Genomic DNA, 22,680 nt, shown 5'->3' with positions numbered 1-22,680 from the left:
AGGCGTCCAGAAAGTCGAGGGGTGATCGGGACCGGCTGGATTCCGACTGGAAACGAAGGAAATCGGAAAACAACCCCTCGCGACAGGGTGAGGAGGTTAATCCGAGGTGTTTCCCGCCTCCCGCGTACCGCCGAGCCGCCGATTGGCGGGCAGCCCCGACGGCCGCCCCCGCACACCCTCTCACGGAAGATCTACCACCGATTGAACTTTCCAGAGGGGTTTAAAACAATTTTTACCTAAACTAAAAATCAATTGGATAAATATATTTATATTCACAAAAATATTTTAAAAAAGGATTATTTTATCATAAATCCCACTCAAAACGGCAACATAAAAAATCACCAAAACACTTAAAACCCAGCTTTTCAACTTTATTTAAACTAATGCCATCCGCTTATAAACAAATAGTTTAGTTTAAATAACGAATTATCTGGCTTAAATTATTTTAAAACAATTACACAATTAAAAAATTATTAACTCACCTAAGAACGATGTGACGTTTAAATAGTCTGGTGAATCGGTGAACTTATTTTTGCCCAAATAAATTCCCAAGAAGCCAAGTTTGATGAGGACTTATTAGCCCTGAAACCTTTTCTGGCTTATCAAACTACCAAAAACTCGGATCCATTAGACAATGGATGAAAAATAAGTCCTCTGTTTAATGGAAAAGACCATCGCAGAAACCAAAAACAGAACTACTAAATCTTTAAGACTTGCTAGGACAAGAAAATAGTTGGACTGCTGACTGGACTCTGCAGACAGAGGCATATGTATAGACTCAGAGGGGAAAAAATCCAAGGCTTGAACAACACATCTTGAAAAAGCTTTGGGGCCTAGTAAAAAGCTTTAAGCTTAGTGAGGAGTTCTAGATGAAAAAAAAAGTATGGAGATGCACAATAGAATGGTCACAGTGTGCATGTCGTAAAATGGCCGGCTCCAATATGATTTAATAATCTAATCTAATTTCAAAGAAAAGCGAAAATCTTTCTTAAAAGCAAGAAATTAAACTTTTACTGCGAAATTGCAACTTTTCCGTGAAAGCATAAAGGGGACTAACAATGAGCAGCACATTACGATGTTTAAGCATAACTTGCTAAGTCCAATCAACAACTAAAAACATGATTATTTATAAAGAAACATGTATATAACATAACCAATTATTTTGAAAACTATGCATGAACTATTATATTGACTAGCTTTATAACCCGGCGTTGCCAGCAGGATAATAAATAATAATAAATTTTACAGAATTAATCCAATTTACAAAAAATGTTTAAATATAGAAATATATAAAAGCATAAAGCAATTTTTTTATAAAAGCATAAAGCAATTTTTTTATAAAAGCAAAAAAAAAATTACTTTAGTGTTAATATGTAGAGTAAGAAAATAGCTTAAAAGAATGTGTCATATAAATGTACCTATAAAAATATCACATTTATCATTGTTTTTGTTTAATTTTAATTGTAAAATAATTTTCAATTCACTAATTTTGAGGTCCGCTTGACCAATTTATATATTACAATTGATTAAGGTTTTTAGTTGAGATAAAAAAGTCAACCGAATCCCGCTCGTGCCATTGACTTTTTTATCTCAACTAAAAACTTTAATTAATTGTAATATGTAAAATAATATTTTAAAATATTACATAAATAATATTGGAAAGCAATTACATAAAAATACGATGATTAAGTTAAATAATAGTATTTTGTACATATCTAGATGAATTATATTTAGTGAAAATTATAATTAGAAATCATATAAGTTAAATATGGAAATATATACATACACAAATATAATGTACAGAAGTGCAAGTTAAATAAATTATATAATAATATATTTTATGGAATTAATCCAATTTACAAAAAATGTTTAAATATAGAAATATACAATATAAAAGCAAAAATAAAAAACAAAGGAAAAAATTACTTATGTGTTAATATGTAAAGTAAGAAAATAGCTCAAAAGAATGTTTCATATAAACATACCTATAAAAAGATCACATTTATCATTGTTTTTTTCTGGTTTTTTTCATTGTAAAATAATATTTTAAAATATTACATAAATAATATTGGACAGCAATTACATAAAAATATGTTGATTAATTTAAATAATAATATTTTGTACATATTTAGATGAATTATGTTTAGTAAAAATTATAATTAGAAATAATAAAAGTTAAATATGGAAATATATACATATACATACATAATGTACAGAAGTGCAAGTTAAATAAATTATATAATAATATATTTTATGGAATTAATCCAATTTACAAAAAATGTTTAAATATAGAAATATTCAATATAACAATATAAGCCAAACATAAGAAAACAAAAGCAAAAATTACTTAAGTTATTAAACAATATGTAAAGTAAGAAAATAGCTTAAAATAAAAAATGTCATTTCTCTTTTTTCTAAATCCTGATGTCCATTATTTGTTATATGACCATGTTATAGTTTCTAAACCCACCCTGCACTAACAAAAGCAAAGTGTGAAACTTTAACCAAAACCTGTTCAGTAGCTTTTGTTTTCGTTCACTCCTTTTCCGTCCTTTTACAGGATGCGCTCTCTGATCCGGTTTTGATAAGCTCAGGGGGTACGTCAGGGTTTTCATTCAGGCCCCTTGGCTCATACCATTTTTATTATCCTTTTACCTTTAATGATGTCTGTGATGCTATCACTGTCTGTCAGGACTCTTTGCTGGCTAATGATCTTAAGATTTACAAAATTATATCTATCTCAGTGATTGTATCATTGTAGAAAAGTTTTATCATAATTTGCTTATTTGTAAACTTACGCCTTTTTTTGGTTTTTCTTCTACTGCTACTTATATTATCTCTTCCTGTTTGTCAAAATTCAGAGAGTTAAAGTTTCAAATTCTACCTCCTCTTCTCTCTCCATTTCAGCTGTAGTACCCCAAGGCTCCATTATCGGACCTTTACTCTTATCCATGTTTAAAACATCTTCCATTAGTTCCCCCAAATTCATCTTTATGCTGATGACACTCAGCTTTACATTCAGTCTTACAAGTAACATCTCTGAAGCTATCTTTCTACTCAACCGTGATCTTCATTCTCTCAACCAAATGACAAGAAATAACGACATTCTTTTAAACCCTAACAAATCCCAGTCCTTATTAATTTCCAATAAACTGATTGCCTATCATATCCTCATATTAATTTTTGCCCTAAGGTTAAAAATTGCGGCATTATTTTCAACTCCAAGCTTACATGGCATGAATGTGAGCTCTGTTAATAAAAAGGTCTACTCAAGCCTCCATTCTCTTTGATGCCTTAGCTTTTTCACTTCACTGAAAACTAGAGTTCTCCATATTAAATCTCTAATAATTCCTTTATTCTCATAATGTAGCGTAGTAAACCACTCTTGCTTTTAGCATAATATAAACAAATTTTATCCTTTATTTTAAAATTTTAGCTTAAAATATATAAATTATTGTGTATTTCTTTTTTCAATTTATGTTTTCCCTTTTTATGCGATTATGTTTGAATGTTGACAATCAAAAAACTGCTGTAGTCAAATCGTATAATAAGTGTGTTTGTTACTAAATATTTTGCTAATATAATTAATTAAACAAAGACTTTACAATAGAAGAAATATCCATAATAAAAGCACAATTGTAATTTTAATTTTATTTTACAAAATACAAGATTGCAGCTAATTACTGTAATATTATTTTTGTATGTACTTGTAACAATGTCCCTCTGAAGTACCCTTTGTCAATTAAGTTTTGCATTTAAGCAAGAAAGCCAGAATTTGATGTTTTTGCTAATTCCTCATTAGTGAGGACGAATTGCCTCCTTCAGACTTTTCACTTCATACCAGTGGACAGCTCAATGTCATGAAAAATCAACAATTTTATACAAAAAAATGTTTGGGAATTAAGAAAACCTGCGAAAACAATTTTGTGTGTTTTAAGTTATGTATTCAAAAAAACTGAAGTATCAATCAATTAGAATTTAAAAAAATTAAATACAATATTGTGGAATGTTGCAAAATACAAAAAATTAAAATCAAACTGAAATAAAAAGAAATATTAGAATACAATTTCAAAAGCTACAGGATTCAAATGAAACAGCATTGTTTTTAAGTACTTGATCTATATAATGTGTTAATAAGGAAGTATTTATGGCATATATTTTTTTTTCATACATTTTATTTATTACTATCAGATTACATGAGACTCTTTACTCCTCCGCTGAGTGTGCGGCCTGGTCCAAGATGACCTCGAATGAAAACGGTTGGAAAGTGTAGCCCATACCCGAATAGAATTTGCTTTGGAACTCCACCCTGTGAACAAGTAGCAAACAATTTTAATAACAACCGATATAAACAGATGTACACATTTGCAAATATATACCAATGCAGACGAAGAGTATGAAGGAAGGCTGAAAGCCCTTCCATGAGGACGAGGATCCCGAGAGTGAGGATTGCCCAGGCAGCGAAAATAGCCCAGAGGACAAAGCCTCCGATCCAGCTGTCAAATTTCAATCCTTTTGTAAGGACCATATGCCACAGCACCTCAGAGAGTTCTACACAATCGTATTTTTATTAAAAATCAATAAAAGAATTTTTTTTTTGGTACTTACGGGCATGAGCGAGGGACAGAGCCCATAACCTAAGGTATGATGCTGTATGAGAGACAGAACCGAGAACATACTCGATTGTATGAATTCCCTGGTGAATGTATATTTCTGTCATATCATGCTCTTCGACCTTCCCTTCTGACACAGCTTGAGTTTGCGGCGTGATTGCACCTTCTATATCGCCATTTTCTGTGCCGACATGATTATTACTCAACTGAAAAATAAACAAATTATAAAACAAATAAAACACTAGAATTTTTAACTTTTTTTTGTTTTTAAATTACCAATTGATGTTCTTTTTTCATATTGCGCTGGATTAGATAAGGCTTAGAGAACAACATCCATGGGATGCAAAGTACAGCGCAAATTACCAAAAGTTTTTGTATAGCTTGCTGAAAATTGAAAAGGAATTAAGCTTCCATTTGAACAGTAAGAGATAATCGTCAAAAATATTGGCTTACTTGTCCCGCATACATGCTTTCCGAACATCTTTCTGGATAAGTAGTATCTTTAAAAAGCACCATGTTTATGAATGTAATTAAAATGGAAGGAGCGCAGAACGGGGATGAAGTGATATGATCTGAAAATATAATAAGTATTAAATTTTTATTCTTCAAATAAGTTGAAATGTTTTGGGAAGATTGTGGGTAAATTTATTATGGGTTAAACTTTAAAAACACTTTAATCCAAAACTAATGTCAATATATTTAACTATAATTATAAACTTAGATGTTTTTACTCAATCAGTGTTGTAGACAAGAAATCCAAAAAGAGGAAAGTGAATTATTAGCACGTCGCTTCAGAACTTTTGGACCTGATCAAACAGTTTCAAAAAATCGAGGAAGAAGAACTTAAAAAGAAAAGTAAGATCAGACCGGCCATGATTTCAGTCAGAGGACCCATGGCTGCTGATCATGAAACAAGCACTAGGAAACTTGTGGGGGGGAGTCAATTACTATTGTGTGTTCATAAGTTTTTTCAATTTTCAGAAAAAAAGAATCAAACTTTCAAAATATAATTTTTTTATATTTTTAATCCAAAACATAATTTCTTTTGGTCTCTATAACATACTGCCAACATTCTGGTAACAGAAATATCCCCTTTTTTTGTGAAAACCCTGAGAAGAAATATATAAGTCCGATTTTCAGAGCGTTTTTGTTAAAAAATAATCTACCTTTTAACTGATTGTCTAGGGAGTGGAACAAATAAAAATAGGAGGGGGCAAGGTACGAAAAGTATGTGGACTGGGACAACTATTGGCGAGTTTTACTCTAAGTGCAGTTGTTCAGTGAGCCTTGGCGTTATATCATGGTGAAACACAATGTCAATTCACTAGAACTACACGTTTTTCCTTCAACGCTGCCCCAAGATGCTTTAGTGGGCACAGTACACATCTGCCGGAAGATTCGGTTCCAAGTAAATTATTCCTCGAATATACCATCAAACAGACAATAGGACCTTACGATGGTGTAATCTTGGCTCTTGACGTCAATGGCAGCGTTTCATTCTTCTTGCAAACGGTCCAGCGTTTAACGTTTTTGTAAAGGACCCACTTCTCATCCCCAGGGACCAAACAGGAACTACATCGTTCAAATTTATTCCTATTCTGGTGTGAAACACAAGCCATGTGGCCTTCCTTGTTCCTGAGTGACATTCATGGGGAACCCATAAATCATGTTACACAACATAAACTGGAGATCAGATTCTTCTTTCTAATAACGTGCAATGACTGATAGCTCTGGTGCATTTAATTTGTATTCATCCTCCAATGCCACTAATAAATCATTGCTTTTAAGCTCGTTAAGTCTTACATCTTGAGGCTGTTCTTTGATTCATTGTGTGTTAACACTATAAATTCCACATAAATTTTAACAGGCATATGCTGCTCTATGTCCAAGATGAAACTCTTATAGCAATTGAATTTTATCTGTTTCCATGTCGTATGTGTCACAGTTTATTCTGGACAGACTTTTGGGAGCAATGACCTGTTTTTTTAATAATCTTTTAATACAGCTTTTCCTACCCTAAAGCTACTGGGGCTAGCAGGTAATAAAGGATCACCTTTCATAAGGGTGTGATGGCCAACTGCAGTTACCACGGTACCTGCTAGGTGTTCTGGAACTCGGTTTTGGAATGGTCTTGCCCTCCACTCAGAGTAGAGCCATTTCATATAAAAGCAGGGGCACTGTGCCACTGCCCTAATGACTTCAGACATCTCTTTGGCGAGATCTCACTTTACTCCTTGTGACTCGTCTCCCCAATGAGTTCTCGCTAATCACTAATGGATCACCGACAACGATGGCAAGGGTACTTGCAGCATTAGCCTCGAACTAATCTTCTTGACACAGCCAACTTGGCTACTGGCCAACTGCTGCACCAGAGTCAACCGACTCATGGCCCCAGACCTCAGCCGATTCTCTAGGACACGGACCACTACCAACGGCACACACATGCACTCAATCCCGGCCTCGATTCATCTTTTCAACGCTTCGAAATAACACCAGCCCTTCTCAGGTCCACTAAAAAAACTCCCATTCATTAAAAAGGGTTAAAGTCGAAAGTTGGAAAGAAAAAAAAAACTAATTGCATTACCAAACAAACCTAAAATAAACTGTGAGTTTGGGGCTGATAAACCTATAGTTTGGCCGTATCCCATCATTTTTGGTCTGTCTATCCTTGAAAACATGCTAAATTGACCAGAAACATCAAAATTACAGCACCCAAAAAGACAAAATTGAAGAAGCATATTAGGTTAAGTTTTTGACTTCTAAAGGTTCATCGTAATACAGAAATGATTAAATTTCTTTCTCTAAAATGGGTTTAGAAGAGGACCAAAGTAGTCCAGTGACTAAAGCATTTAACATTTACTATGCTAGTGGTTCCTGGTTTGAATCCTGGCATATCCCTTGGAGCTTTGTTTGAGCTTAATTGGGAAGTAGTATTGCAATGTAATTTTGACCCTCATCCGCGACACCCAACAGGTGGTAACTGGACATTAAACCCTCTTATATGACAGGAACTTTATTTTAGTTTTGTCCTTTATGACTGTAAAGAATGTATGAAATAGCTGCAGATATTTTTTTTCTTCTAACTAAATCTACAAAAGGCTTAAATTTAGTGTTGGCATACCAAATTTGGGAGTGTAAATCATCCACTTGAAGAACATGAGAAGTACCATGTACAAAAAGAGGAATGTCATAAATATAAGCTGGGGAATAAATTCGCAATAGATGTTAATTTGTTTCTTGAAATATCTAAAAACAAGAAAAAAATATTAAAAATTAAATAAAATTTCATTTTTACAATCAATTAAACAAGAAATTGAGACTGACTTGTGATTTTTCAGACTGAGTGACAAACCGAAGAGCATATGGAAAACGCCGAGTATGATTGATATTTTCATTTTGTAAGCGTTCAAAAATACAATCTTGTTTTCAGCCATCTACAAAGCGATGCTTAGTTAAAAAACTGTTGAAATTGCTTATAAATAAATTATTTATATTACCTGCCAAACTGGGTCAATACCAATGGGATACGGTGTTGAAACATAATCATCTGAGCTGGGATCCAACTGTAAGTACGTGTTGTTTATCACAGTCGATTTGTTGTAATTTATAACCCAATGTGATGAAAATATGTTTATTGATTTAGAAAAAATGTCATTGTAAATAAACCCAGTGTACATAGAGAAGAAGCCCATAATCAATATGATGTAACGTCCGGCAAAAAGGATGTTCCAGATCTTAACAAAACAAAATAAAATCAAGTACATGTTAAAAAAAATTATAGTAATAATGTTTTCTAACTATATGAAAATAACCTCATTATCACTCTTTTTCGCTTGAAGGGGTTTTTCTTTCAACACCATCCAGGCAGCAAAAATGCTCATGAGCGCACCATGGCCAAGATCACCGAACATAACAGCAAATAAGAATGGAAATGTTATGATAGTGTAAGGTGCTGAAAAATTTATATTTTTAAAAATCAATCATTTAAGAAGTTTTACTACTGAATCTACTTGGATTGATTTCACGGTAACTTGCAACTCCATATCCATCTATCAACGCTTGAAAACCGCTTGTGAATTTATTTGTCCTGTTATAAGTCGGAGGATCTTCAAAAGTGTCCATTCGGTTTAAAATCGGTGGAACTGAACTTCCACTCCGCTCCTGGTTCATCGAATAATTACATAAAACAAATTGAAAGGTAATTTATAGTTGATTTGAATTGTACATACAGTTCCTCTTCTTAAGGCAAATTGAATTGCCTCGATATCAAGCACAGGCACCCAGCATTCAGCAATAAGACACTTCTGAGTGACATCAAGGTTGAAAAGGTTCAAAGTGTGATAAATCGCTTTGATTTTGCGAACTTTGACAAACCAGTTTTTAATATTTTTAGCTGCAGCAACTAATACTCTGTGACGATGGTCTTGCGTCTGGCTCAAAACTGTATTGAGGTCTTCAATACGGGTCATAACACCCAAGGCCATCTCCCGTCTGTCTGCTGGAGCTTCAGGACAAGGGTAAAGCGTAGCTCTGAACCCTTCGCATATCTTTTTGACGCGTGTTTTTAACTGGTCGCCTTGGAAGAATATGATGAAAACAGATTTAAAAACTTCATCTCCCTGTGAAAGAAAAGCCATGAAATTGCGATTTTTTCTATCAGAAAATTAAGAGCATATACAGTTGATGGGTCTTCAAGAGGAGTTTCGATTTCTGCCTGTCTAAGGAACACATTTCCTCTACAGGCTCTCCATAACATTCTCTCAAAAGCTGGAATCCTCTCTCTCAATATGACGCCTGCGACAAATCTACATGGGAAAAAACGTTTGTTTAAATTTTCAATTGTAAAATCAGAATTGAAGAAAAAGCAAGCAAATCCCTCCCAAAAAAGGCCATGTAAGCCAAGCTGCTTTTTCAGCAAATTTCTACAAAACTCATGCCTCGATCGCTTTGACAACTCAAGAACAAAACTGTCAATGATGAATAATTTATTAAGTGCAAGAGCTCACCTCATCATCAATTTTCTCGCTCCCTCCAATTCGGAACTGCCAATTTTTCAAAGTGAAAGCATGACAAAAGAAAAAATATGCGACATAAGCAAATGTTACAGTAAAAATGAGAGGGGAACATTGTCCATAAGCTTCTGGTAAAATGGCAATTAAGAAATTTGTGCAAATCCTACTGCTTTTTTGTTTGTTTTTTATTATTAAATATTCTGTGAAATTAACTGATAATAATACCCCAGACACATATAATATATTTATAATGCTTATTATAGCATTATTATAGCTCAATTACTAGAGTGATTGCTACTAAATATTATAAAATGTATTAACTTTAAACAATTTATTTTAAATTATAAACCATTAAAGTGATCATAAAATAGTAATTGTCATTTTATTTAACAAAAATTAACGTAACATTTTCAAGCTAGACTTACCAGAAGTTTTCTCTAGATGTTTGCCCAAAAAAAAAAAAAAAAAAAAAAAAAAAAAAAAAAAAAAAAAAAAAAAAAAAAAAAAAAAAAAAAAAAAAGTGCAAACTTCCAGAGTTTGATTTGTGAAATTTCAACTTTTCGCTACAAACCAATCCACATCCAAAATTAATGCAATTTTTTTTAATTGTCACAAAAGATAATTTAAAAACTGCTTAAAAAAAAGTCTCTCCTTAAATAACCATGATAGATATTTCTAAGCAGTTTTTCTATCCTTATTCACTCATTAGTTATAAACCAACTCACCTGAAGAGATTTAAAAATTCAATTTTTAAACTAATAAAATTCAGACCAAACGGTTATCATAAACATACCATAGTTGCAACATTTGACATAATAAAATAAAAGAGAATTCATACCCTTTTTTACCTTTAGATAAAAGGAAATCATTTGTTAGTTAATAATTGTATGCATACATCTACAATAAAACAGTGCAGTCCATGATAATTCTTAAGTACAGCAGAACATTATTATTTTAGCGGTTAAAAACTCTTAGATGAAAAAAAGATGAAATTAATAGTATTACGAACAATTCAAACCAGTTTATGTAAGTTTTATTAATTTAAATTAAATAAAAAAAATTGAATACAAAATCCACTTACAAGCCTTATTACTTAAAACAAACACAAATATCAGTGTTTTTTCTCAGACACATGCAAATAAAACAGTGTGAATACAAAGACAAAAGCAGTATATTTAGCATGCCTCAAAGGTTAACCAAAGTATTAATTAATAATTAATCTGTAAAATTTAAAAGGAAAATATTATGATATATTAATTATTTTCTGAGTAAGAATTAAAAAAAAAATATTTATCTTAAAGAGGCTTGAAGAACACTGCAAATTAGTCTCAGCAAAATGAGTCCAAAGCGAGATAAGAAATGACCAATTGTATATAAATAAAACTAACACATTTGTAAGTCCAAGGTTTCAAATTTGGTGTCAGAATTTTCTCTAAATTAAAGATAATTAAAATAAATAAAATACTGATGTCCATCGAATCCGAACAATGGAAAAATGCGGATTTCTTTAGTTAAACGTTATGAAAATCCATATACATGAAAACATTATTAACAACCACACTGCTGGCAGGGGCTGAACCCTTCTATTGGATAATAATTTACTGTATCACAGAACATTTTTAAAACGGAAGATAAGAAGAAAGCATAAACTTTACATACCATCTAACCTCTTCTTGCAAGATTTAAAAAAAGATATTGCAGAATAAAGAAGTGCACATTCTGAACAAGAGGCAAAAAGACTACACGCAAAAATGTATGGGGATCTACAACAAAACAGTAGAAAAAATATAACCATTATAACCAGGGCATGTAATAAATGTATAACTAAGATTCACCGTATTTCTTTTACTTGTGAAATATCAACATTTCATATAATTTCCAAATTAATACTTTATATTATTTTAACAAACTTTCCCTAATGACTAATACATGTAATGAGAATGTTTAAATTAAAAATTGAATGTGGATTTACAGCCATAATTGGGCTTTCAAGTCACCAAAACTGGCTATAGGAAATTTCTGGCCGAGAGTAGACTTTTTGTAAGTAAACATCGCAACTGACTGATTTATTAGAAGGTCGAGTGGAGGAACCAGAGGTGTAAACCACCCTAATTAAAATAAGGTCAATTTTTCAAATTCAAACTTTAATTGACCAAGTTAAACAGTTAAGATTAATTAATAAAAAATTAAAAAATCCGACTGACTAATTTTTATTGAAAACCCATCAATATAACAAAATTATTTTATTGCCATTTAATAGTGTTAGTTTTAAGAACAAAATCTATAATTTTTTTATTTATATTGATGGAAAAATGGTTTGGTTGTGTTATGGCAGATGTAGCTAGTCCATGTTTTAAGTATTTATATAAACATGCCTTTAAAAAGAAAAGAAAAGTAAAGAAACATGCAGATAAATTTTAATGTTGGGTTTATAAATAAAAGGAAGAAAGAAAAAAATTAAAATTTTCATGCAACTGAGAGTTTATCATTTTTTAATTACTCCGTTTTCCTTTTATCCCTTGTCTTTTTATTGTTTGTACATACCCCAGTTGTACTGGTCCGGCATTCGTCTGTCTCACAATGGAATCATCGCTGATCAAAGCTCTAGTCATAGACTCGGTCGAATTGAGACCTCCCTCCTGCTGTAAATCCCACACCCACACCATCACAAACATGTACAAAGAACATCTAACAAAAAAAATTCCTTCACCCACTGACGTGTTTAGCTATAAACACAATCGACAAGACTTTTTTTTTTTTTAATGCTCATAGACATAACACATTTTTGAAGACCGTCAACAAACGTCAAATTACTTAAAATGTAATTTTATAGTGTGTTGACAATCATCTTCAGTACTTTTAGTTATTCAATGGATGATTTTTTTTTTCAATCTTTCTTACTTGCCTTTTCGTCAAAAGGCATCGGACAAGACAAAAACATTTTAGCACACAAAGCAAATCAAAGCGATGTTAAAACCTTTTTTCTTCTTTTTAGTGCAATAATTTTAACAATGTACCCAATAAAAGTAATACTGAAATGCCTTGAATTGTGCACTGTTTAAATTGATAAACAGAATCGGTCAATTAATGGGAATATTTCCTGCAAATTTCATGGGCACAACATAATCAAGAAGTGAATGACATTTTATATGTATGTATTGAAGTCAGCTATGATCCATAACTATTATAAATATTAAAATAAAAAACAACATACCCATGCATAAATAAACAAAAATCAACCTTAGTTATCAAAAGGATTGTAAAAAATAAGGTAAAATATGTACTATGTGTTATATAGAAATAATTGATTTAATTTGTGTGTAAATAAAATTATAGGCTATTATTACAGTTTCTGAAAGACGTAAAAAAAATTATTATCAAAATATCCACAAAGACATTTAGCGAAAAGTAATAAACTAAAACTTAATAACAAAGCTTAACTACAACATAAAAAGCAAACAAAAATGTGTTTAATAGCACACAAATAGTCTACATTATTAACTTTAAAAATAAAATTTATATGTCAATATTCCTTACTAGATTGTAAATTAATGACAGGGGATATCAATAATGGCAAATGATAGTTACAAAGTTTAAAACATAGGAAACAAAGTTCATTACTGTTGGTTTAAAAAAGTTTATTTTTGCATTTACTTTATCGATCCAATTTTATTGATTAGCTGGTTATAAAATTGTTTAATAAATTGAATAAAAATTGAAGAATTGAGAATCCAAAAATGTTCTTCAATTCTTCAAATAATAAATGTTTAAAAATTAATGAAACAAATAACTTTATACGATTGTATATTTTCATACATTTCCAAATCACAAGGTTTGTTTTCTAGTCAATATTTGTGAAGCTGTTTTTAAATCCTTAAATGCAATTTAATGTTAAGGTGTGTTATTTGACAAAATTCTTAGAAGTGCATGCAAAGTTAATTTAAAAATAAATAATGTAAAAGCAAATGAAGAAAAAAGCCAGAAAAAGCAGCTTATAAACCCATGGCCAGTGCATAAAACATTTAAAAAAATAAATATTTTTCAAAAAATGCCCAACACCAAGCAAATTATCAGTAACCCTGTCAGACTCTTTGAGAATTCTTATGCCTTCAAATTAAGAATGAACAAACGGCGAATGCATAATCGAAAAGAGTCCTCCGGGTGTCTAGGCTCTTGATTTGTTGTTTACCCTAGCTTTAGCACTTGGCCTCCAGACTTGAGCCATTCGTCGCCTAGCAGGGTCTGCTCCTCTTCTCTCTTCGGATCTGACATCTGCACGTAGTTCATATGACTGTGATGACCCTGTGTCTGGCAAATACAACACCACATCTGTCAAGGAGTCTCAAGGATTGGTTGGAGGGTTCAATCTTTGGAAAAGGAATAGGATTTGGGAAAGAAATGTTTTCCTTTTTTTAATTAAAAAATAAATATTTTAATTGCAATAAGCTTACATATAAATAAATGTAGCCAAAAGGACAAAAGTAATTATTGGATATTTAAATTTTAATAATCTTGACAGTAAGAAAAAGCTTAATTTAAGTGGCCAATAGATGACCAATTTGCGATAAATATATACAATTTATTGTTTAATGTATAGCTTTGAATTCTTCTTAATAAGAATATTTTAAAATGAAATAATTAGAAAAGGACTTTGGCATATTTACAAATATTCATTATAACCTTGAACTTTACTCAAACGGTTTATTTTTATTCTTTTTACAATATAGCATATAAATGTTGAAAAACTGCTTTTAAATTATGCTGTGTTGACATTTAATTCTAGTCATTCCACCAAGTTCCATAATTTATTAATAATTTTGTTCTCCAATCCTTTAATCATAATAGTTTTTCTTTTCTTTTATTTTTTTTAATTTTTAATTTACAAGGCCACTATCTGGATTTTCAGTTTTATGAAAATTGGCATTTAAAAAAAGTAATTTCTGTCGTATAGGAGGGTTACATTCAAAAACCCTTTGGGTATGTACATGGGGGTCTGCTGATTTTATCATATTTGCTCAAAAATTGGACGCTTTAACGAACTCAAGTGGGGACCCACGGTGGCCGAATGATTACGGCATTTGTATCATATTTGTCACGCTAATGGACTTAAAAACAACTAGGCAATTAACACAGATCATAAAATTGGCCCTAAAGAAGATGTAAAACTGTTACACTTGGAAGAGAAAAGCAGTAGGCTTGATTGTTTCGAGTAATATGAAACAATGTTAAGGAAAAATTGTGAACCTGTTACATCATTCGAGTTTCCGCTCATTTTAGATCTATTGATTAATAGATCAACGGAGGTATCACAGGGAGAGAAAACAGGATTTAACTGATTAATGTTACCTTTGATTCTAAGGTATAGTTCTTATCAGTTTGAGTTCCTTCACCTTCATCGCCCCCCCAAACGGTAGTGACTGTAAAAGCAATTTGAAATCTAGTTTGTATCAGGGATTACATTTAAAGTGACTAAGCTGTGTAAGTTAAATACATTAAAGTGATTACTGGGTTTATGTTTATTATTTATTTTAATTTATTAATGGATCATATTGTCTAGTTACCTTAAACATTGCAGTTGGATTATATTTACTACTGTAAGTATTACACAATAAACTACATCCTTACACGTTTAAAGTTAAATACAAGTTGCACCTGGTTTTAATCCGTAATTGACTTGTAAAATTATTTTGTTCAATTAAATTATTGTAATTGAGATTTGTTGTCTTTATTTAATTACAAAATTTTGCCGAAGATGATTAAAGATAGTCAAAACCAGTCTGGAGAAAATATAGTGATAATTAGTTTGTTATTAATGATTTAATACATTCAGCAGCCCTACACCATTTCTACAAATTTGTTTGTCTACGAGGCCCATACCATCGTTTTCATCATAATTACTGTGATAATAAATTTGTGTTCGAATCATGGCACAGCCCATGGATTTGTAACACAGGCCATAAAATTGATCCTAAAGATGATGTAAAACTATTACACTTGGAAGAGAAAGGCAGGAGACTTGATTGGTTCGAGTAATATGAAAATAAAAATAATTGTTAAGGAAAAATTGTAAACCACTTTTTCTATAAATCCGTTCTTCGTTAGAACAATTTTAAACAAAAATTGTTTGAAAGTACTGTAAAATGGTTTAACCACTCGTCTGTTACACTCAACAGGAAATTGGACGTTAAGCCCTCTTGTATAACAGTTATTACTTAATGATCTCAAGCACATTGCACATGGCTCTGATTTAAACCATTTAGGAAAAAACACTAATATTATCATTAAAAGAAAAGGAAGTAAAAAACAAAATTATAATGAATAAATAAAAAGCCAGTTCATTAATAAAAAATAAAAATAAGGGGTATCACAAATACACAAGTATAGAACAAAAGTGCAGCTTTACATCTGGGCTTTGAATTGAAGAAAAACTGTTGTAAGCTTCATTTTATCTCAATTATGAAAGCAACAAATAGAGGTAAACATAGAGAATAATTTTTGTGAGTTAGAACTTGGAACTGTTTGTTATTAACGGAGGAATTAGGAACTGGAAAAGGGCAGCGATGTCTGAACACATAAATAAAAATGTGGTAGACACCTGGATACAAAAATGTTAAAATACATTGTAACAAAATACACACAAAATAAAACTATAAATAATAATAATAATAATAATGGCATATATATAAATATTAGACCAAAACACCATTTGTTGGTAAGTAATAAACATCATGCTTACTAAAAATAAAGTTAATACAAGCAGCACCACACCTCAGCTGAAAACAAAGACTAGAAAATTAACTAATAAAATGCAACAATTCTGTAAATTAATAATTTTTTAAAGAAAAAAAAAAAGAGAAGAGAAATGCCAAAATAATCCTTCACCAAAGTATCTATGAATTAAAGACAATGCAAAAGCAAAATTCATCTAATAAAAAATGAAATTCACTTCTTTAATTAAAATTGTTACTCAATGTAATTTGTTTGGTTAATTCCGAACAAAGGGTAGAAGAGATGTGGTGATAGTTTTCTGCCAATACTCAGAGCTGAAACTTCTTAATAAACTTAATACATCAATGGATAAAATATTGTATTAAATTTCAATATTTCTTACCTCTTTAAACTGAGTTTTGATAATTAGTACAAATAAAACAGTGCACAACAGTTTAAATTATTTAATAAAACACCTACTGACATTAGATATCAAAAACTATGACATAACAATGGAAAATAACACTTTTGTCAACTAGTGGAAATTAATTGATTCTGCCATCTGACAAAAATACTGGCCTAAATCTATGTCAAAATCTCAAGTTCTTACCTCATCGAAAAATACTTGCGTCTTTCTCAAAATGTGTTTCAATTCGGTCAATTCCAAGAAATTTTTCTTCAGGGCCTCCGCATTCTGATTAACTTCCCGTAGCTCGTTCTCAAGCTTCTCAAACGTAGCCTATAACCAATTTTTCTTTGGGTTATTAACAATGTATAAACTTATATTCAAAACACTGTTGGCAAATAATTGAACTATAACAGTTTTCCTAGAAACTTTTACAACTTTCTCACATCAAAAGATTAAAATTTTTATTTGTTTAATTATTAAAATTACAAGTACAGTGTTTCTGGAAGTTACCCAGCTCCATATGCACTGTTTTACTTGTATCTATTTTAATTATTTATGACAGAATTTCATTTGTTCAAGACCAAATGAGATTGCTAAGCATGACTGGGCTCATAAAAGGAAGAATTGACAATTAAGTATTGAAGGACAATGAAAGTATAGTTCGTTTCATGTTCAGCGAACCAGGAGCAATAGAGGACGGATTCCACCCATGTTCTTTTCTTGTAGTTTCTCCTTAAAATTCAGTTCTCAATTTCTAGAATTGAATAGTAACTTTACCTCCAGTACTATGAGATGATAGTGGATATTTTGACTGGTTATGAATCTGAATTTACCATCAACAAAACAAGATTACAGAAGAAAGGAAAGGAATGGGCTAAGAAGCATGTCTCCTTACTTACATCTACTTTAAAAGAAGTATAATGAGGATTATTTTAAAAAAATGAGGTCTGTAGACAAGCAGACGTTTTTAATGATCATAAAAAAATTGGAAAAATTAGTAAGGCATTACAAGATTAGCAATAGCGGCTATCCTTGTGTACAAATAATATTTAAACAATTATTTATTTAAGCTGATGACATATAAATATCATGTTAATGATAGTAATTATCAAAATTGATATGGATTTGTCTGTGTATTGCTTCCCCAATATAAATCTCTTTTTTGCTAATTATAATAAAAATCCATGAATAAGTGGTTCATTACACTTGTGATTGAAATTTAGGAAAACAAATAAACAATACCGTTAAATGAAGATTAAACAAATGGATTTAGGCCTCTTATGTCATAAGTGATTAGAAATATATTTATAATCCATCTTTACAATTAGCCATTGTGTTAAAAGTGCGCAATCGTTTCTACAGGCCTACTAAGTGGGTGCTATATATTGTATAAACACCGTAAACGTTTTTAAGATAAAAGGAAGTTATAATAAAAGTTCCTAAGGGGGTTTAGGCCTGGAAATGAAGAAATGTCAATTCGGGACGATGTCAACAACAAAATGAATGTCGCATGAGATGTTTCTGGGAATGTTCATGACATATTGGGAATTTAAAATCACTTTTAAAAATGACAATTCATAAAATTTGAAGATTTAAAGTACAAAAATGTATGATCTATTGAGAGATAATCCATTAAAAAATAAATATTAAGGCTAATATGATTGACAATTTGGTCTGTGGTCTATTTAAAGCAAAAGCATTACATTAATTCAGAAATATTTTAAATTTAATTAAAATTAAATAATAATAATATTAAAAAAATCAATTAAGAAAAAACCTATTTGCCTTGGATTTGCCACAAATTTATTTTTGCAAAGGGCCAAGTTGTTATAAACTGTGTAAATACCATAAAATTAAATTGAGATAAAGCGTAGTTTAGCATATGATTGCAACATTTTGACAAAAATTTAAAAAACGGGTACATATTTGGACAGATATCCGGTCAAGGACTGTACAGCAGGTCCAACCTTGCAGATATAATCCCTTATAATAAAAATTATTCATTTATTGAGTTGACAATGCCTTCGCAAATGGAAGGAGGAAACAATTTAACACAAAAGGTTATCAAACAAAATTAAGAAATTTTTTTATGATTCTTTCATCCCCTTCCTTTTTTTAAATTTTATAACCAGGGTTTAACTCATAAAAATCATAAACTTGCCAAGATCAGCCTTGCGAATTACTTGTTACTTTTGCCTATGTGTCTAAAAGCGATGAAAAAGGACATGTGGAACAGGGTTAAATGCAGTGACAACAGTTTAACATCACCATAGACATAACAAAGTCCCCCCCCCCCAGAAGCCCTGCATTCGAACCCGACATCCTTTAAAGAAAAAAATAAAAAAAAAAACAACTGCCCCCCACCCAGGATTGATATGACCTCTGCTGTTGCGAACCGTTGTAGAAAAGTAGAAAATAACAAAAAAATAAATAAATAAGTTTTTTCTTTAAAGGTGAATAAAAAATTAAAAGCTTTTCTGGAAAATAAACTTCTAGAAAACTAAAACGTTGACTGTTTAATATATGTAATTTTCACTAGATTGTTTTGAGCATGATCTCCTAATGAAAACACAAGGATTCATAAAAAGTATTTATTTATTTTTTTAATGGCTTTATGATTCCCATATTAGTCAGAACAGAGTAGTTAATTGCACATATATTTTTGGGAGATAGGGAGAGTGCGAAAGAAAATTCCAAGGGCGATGGTGGGAATCGAACCCTAGTCAGACACGCTAACCACTCAACTAATGCAGTACTAAAAATTGAAGTATGCCAAAATCCGAAAAGAATGCTTCTTCATTGGTGAAGTTGAAATAAACTAAATTTCAGGCTTACATATTGAATGTACTGACAATCTTCATTTTAAATTCCACAGTTTTGTAAATTAGATATCTCGTTTTGTGTTCCCTTTTGAGTATAGTGAGAGTGAATGTATTTATTAGTGTGAATGTGTAGCGTAAGAGGCCAATGGGGGAATGCAGTGTCGACCCTCAATTAAATTAGTGAAGATCAGCCGAGTAAAGGGTGATGGAGGAATATCGAATACTTCAACACCATAACTAATGATAATATAATAAGAATAATAATAATATAATGGTATATAAACAGGAAAATGTATTTAAGGATAATAAGGAAATATATATGAGAGTGTGAGTGTATTCAGAATTAAAAGCCTAATTGTTGGGGCTTGAAATTATTCAGCTGTTGAGAGTGTAACTTCTGCGGCAGGAGGCATCTTACATATTGTTTAATTTGTATGTATTTAAAAAAATTTAAAAAGTTAAAAAGGTATTAAAAAAATTAAAAATTGTGCATGATTACAGCATAAATTGCAGAAACGTTACCATAGCAATAGTAATTTAGTTATTTCAATGCACCTTTTTACATTGACTGAGTAAAAAATTGTCCATGAAAGTAACAAGGATAAAGAAAAACCTTATTATATTAGTCAAAATAATTAATTAAATTAATTATTAGCTGAATCAACAATCATTAGAACTAACAAAGTTCAAATATAAACACAAAAAATTAGAAAAGTTTAATTGCTCTTGTAGAAATTATCTTTGCCCAATTGGCAGAAAATAACTTTCACTTCAGATAAAAATATACACAGGGTAAACTTTTGGTACTGAGTTAAATTCAATTAGATTTTTCAGTAAATACGCCTGTCATGACAAACAGACATTAATCAGTTTTCAAATTGGATATAAAAAAAACAAACTAGATTAATAATTACATAAGACAGAACAAAAGATGAACTTTGAACAGGTTTAATGCAAATTCACACAGTCTTGAACAAATTACAAAACGAATATTTTACAAAATAAACAAGCCACATTTTGAAAAACTGTGATATCCAAGGATTTTAGAAAATTTGTATTTTATATTTCATTCATGGTCCCGATCGGCCAAGGTTGGCTTTCAAGGACCATGTACATGCTTGGGAACTGAAACCCGAAAGCCAGAAATCTAAACAATTGTAAAGATAAATTATTCAAACTGCTCAAAATGGCTTGAATACAAATATACATGAGAATTCTTTTACCAGGATGATCATAGACATTGAACTTCTGGTTTCATTTTATAGGTGTATCATCCTTTAACTTGATCCTTTCGGCTTTTATGGCAGTTTTGAAACTTAGTAAACTTGACTAGTTTTTATCAACTTCTTCAATTTCTCCTCTATGCTCCCAAAGGGATAAACAATTCTCTTTACTTGTCATTTTATTCGTTAATTATACTCAATAGGCTATTGCATATGAATATTCATATGTACTATTTATGTGTATCTTGTGTATGGGTTATCTTTTTATAGGGTTTTTTAGATGCATGTACATGTACAATAATGGTGGATCATGACATACTTGTTTCGATGGAGGGGAAAAGGCATTACTAACATTATATTTATAGTATTTCACCTCTACCTGAAATTATTCGATAATAAATAATCGTTAGGTGAAAGCCAGGGTTTGTTTTTATCGTTATTTATCCCAGATTTGTACTACTGCTTGTACGATCAAATTTCAGCTTCACTTTCATCCGCTGGCTTAGAAAGTGCTGACCCGCTTGCCCCAGAAACACGATTTTGTATGTATGAAATATATGTATTGTTTTAATAAATAAGAAAAATGTACAATCTACATTTTTGATAAAAATGTAAGTCAGTACATTAAATTACTGCATAGTTATGTTAGAAGCTTAAATACTGGAATAGTGGAAATATTAAAAAAATGTAAGAATTTCACCGAAAGGCAGATCATGCATAAAGTATTCAAAATGAATAGGTCAAATTTTGCCTTGCAGCCTTACGTTACAAGCTCTTGAAAAAGGGTGAACTGGTACTGTCAAACTTCTGCATTTTTCAACATTGTCTATTCAACGTGGTCAAATTGCGATACAAATAAATCTAGAGGAATGTCCAGTTCTGTGTAAGCTTAGATTTTTTTTTTCATGCAAATCAAGCGGTTCTAGAGCGTCACCTCGAGATTGATCATCTCCCTGGGCTGCGGTGCTTCCGGATTCTCACCGGTGTCGAGCATCGGTATCATGTCCTTCTTAATCTCCTTTTCCAGGTAGCGAAGTTTCCTTTCCATCTCATCGCAGCGTCGCACCTCGTTCACGAACTTTCTCTGGAAGGCGTTCACGTCTGGATTCAGCTGGAAAAGTAAGAAGGACGAGTTGTACAGATCGAGAAATTAATTGGCAGGCAGTTCAGTCAACGTAATTATCGTTTTATTTATTTATTTTTACAGAAAATTAAAACTTACGTCTCTAAATTGTACGAGGCCGAGTTCGCCCAGCTCGGAAACGCAAGCGTACGCGGCTTCGCTCTGAAGAAATAACTGGCACAGAGTCATTTCCTCGCTTCGGAAAAGCCCCCCCATCTTGGAAAAGTACTTTTTTCTTTGTTTTCAGGGGAGACGGAACGTTTTTCCTTTCCAACAAACTAGCAACTTGGCTTGGCCGTGTCTTTCTCGATATTGATCGTAACTTCGTAAGTCTGTTGGAAAGTCTAAACACGCCCATTCGGGTTTCGTCACTCTGCGCCGAGGTCGTGGCAGACTTTTTAAAAGGATGCGCCAGATTACAAATTTGTAGCCTTTCTTTTACAATTGTCTATCTTCTGCTATAGTCTCCTTATTTTATAAACTAACCAGTTGAATTTGGTAAACCCTGCCAATCATAAAACAATACTAAAAAGTTGAATTTAAATAGATTACAAACTTTGTGCTGAATGCTTACTTCTTCCTTTGACTCTTGAAGGCTTAGTTCTTCCTTTGACTCATCTATTTAACACCTCATTAGCTACTGGGAATTTCCCTTCAATTCCTATTTATAAAAACAAAGACAAATCTAATATTGAAAATTACCATAATATCGCTAAACTTTCCTCTAGTCTTAAACTATTTGAAAGCCTAGTTCATGATTATACATCCCT

General features: G+C 31.5%; 1 protein-coding gene across 6 annotated transcripts; it reads right to left on the bottom strand.

Annotated features, from left to right (window-relative positions):
• Positions 1 to 3,922: 3,922 nt before the first annotated feature.
• LOC106672223 (V-type proton ATPase 116 kDa subunit a) lies at positions 3,923 to 22,266 on the bottom strand. 6 transcript variants are annotated; one of them, XM_014403475.2, is made up of 17 exons: positions 22,010 to 22,266; positions 21,722 to 21,898; positions 16,944 to 17,072; positions 12,170 to 12,267; positions 9,620 to 9,655; positions 9,292 to 9,418; positions 8,843 to 9,232; positions 8,624 to 8,774; positions 8,426 to 8,565; positions 8,111 to 8,347; positions 7,938 to 8,047; positions 7,735 to 7,859; positions 5,067 to 5,185; positions 4,890 to 4,997; positions 4,609 to 4,819; positions 4,380 to 4,551; positions 3,923 to 4,309 (listed from the first exon to the last, which is right to left on the bottom strand). In XM_014403475.2, exons 1-17 carry the CDS (start codon positions 22,124 to 22,126, stop codon positions 4,207 to 4,209), a joined length of 2,550 nt encoding a protein of 849 aa, XP_014258961.1. In that variant the 5' UTR covers positions 22,127 to 22,266; the 3' UTR covers positions 3,923 to 4,206. The 6 variants fall into 6 exon arrangements, with proteins under 6 accessions (XP_014258961.1, XP_014258962.1, XP_014258965.1 ...); XM_014403476.2 differs by lacking the exons at positions 9,620 to 9,655; positions 12,170 to 12,267 and adding an exon at positions 13,815 to 13,933; XM_014403479.2 differs by lacking the exons at positions 9,620 to 9,655; positions 12,170 to 12,267 and adding an exon at positions 13,815 to 13,897.
• Between the last annotated feature and the right edge of the window lie 414 nt (positions 22,267 to 22,680).

This window comes from Cimex lectularius, unplaced genomic scaffold (assembly GCF_000648675.2).
Source record: "Cimex lectularius strain Harlan isolate CLEC.00 unplaced genomic scaffold, Clec_2.1 scaffold17, whole genome shotgun sequence".
Classification (NCBI taxonomy): domain Eukaryota; kingdom Metazoa; phylum Arthropoda; class Insecta; order Hemiptera; family Cimicidae; genus Cimex; species Cimex lectularius.
This window is presented reverse-complemented; position numbering and strand designations above follow the sequence as displayed.

Bases quoted from the DNA above. Each gene is read 5' to 3' on its own strand.
- LOC106672223 (XM_014403475.2), bottom strand. From the start codon at position 22,126: ATGGGGGGGCTTTTCCGAAGCGAGGAAATGACTCTGTGCCAGTTATTT. The intron at 9,233-9,291 runs GTATATGCTCTT...TTTCTTTCACAG, and splicing joins CTCTTGAAGACCCATCAACT to GGAGATGAAGTTTTTAAATC. The intron at 8,775-8,842 runs GTATGTACAATT...TCGATGAACCAG, and splicing joins TTGCCTTAAGAAGAGGAACT to GAGCGGAGTGGAAGTTCAGT.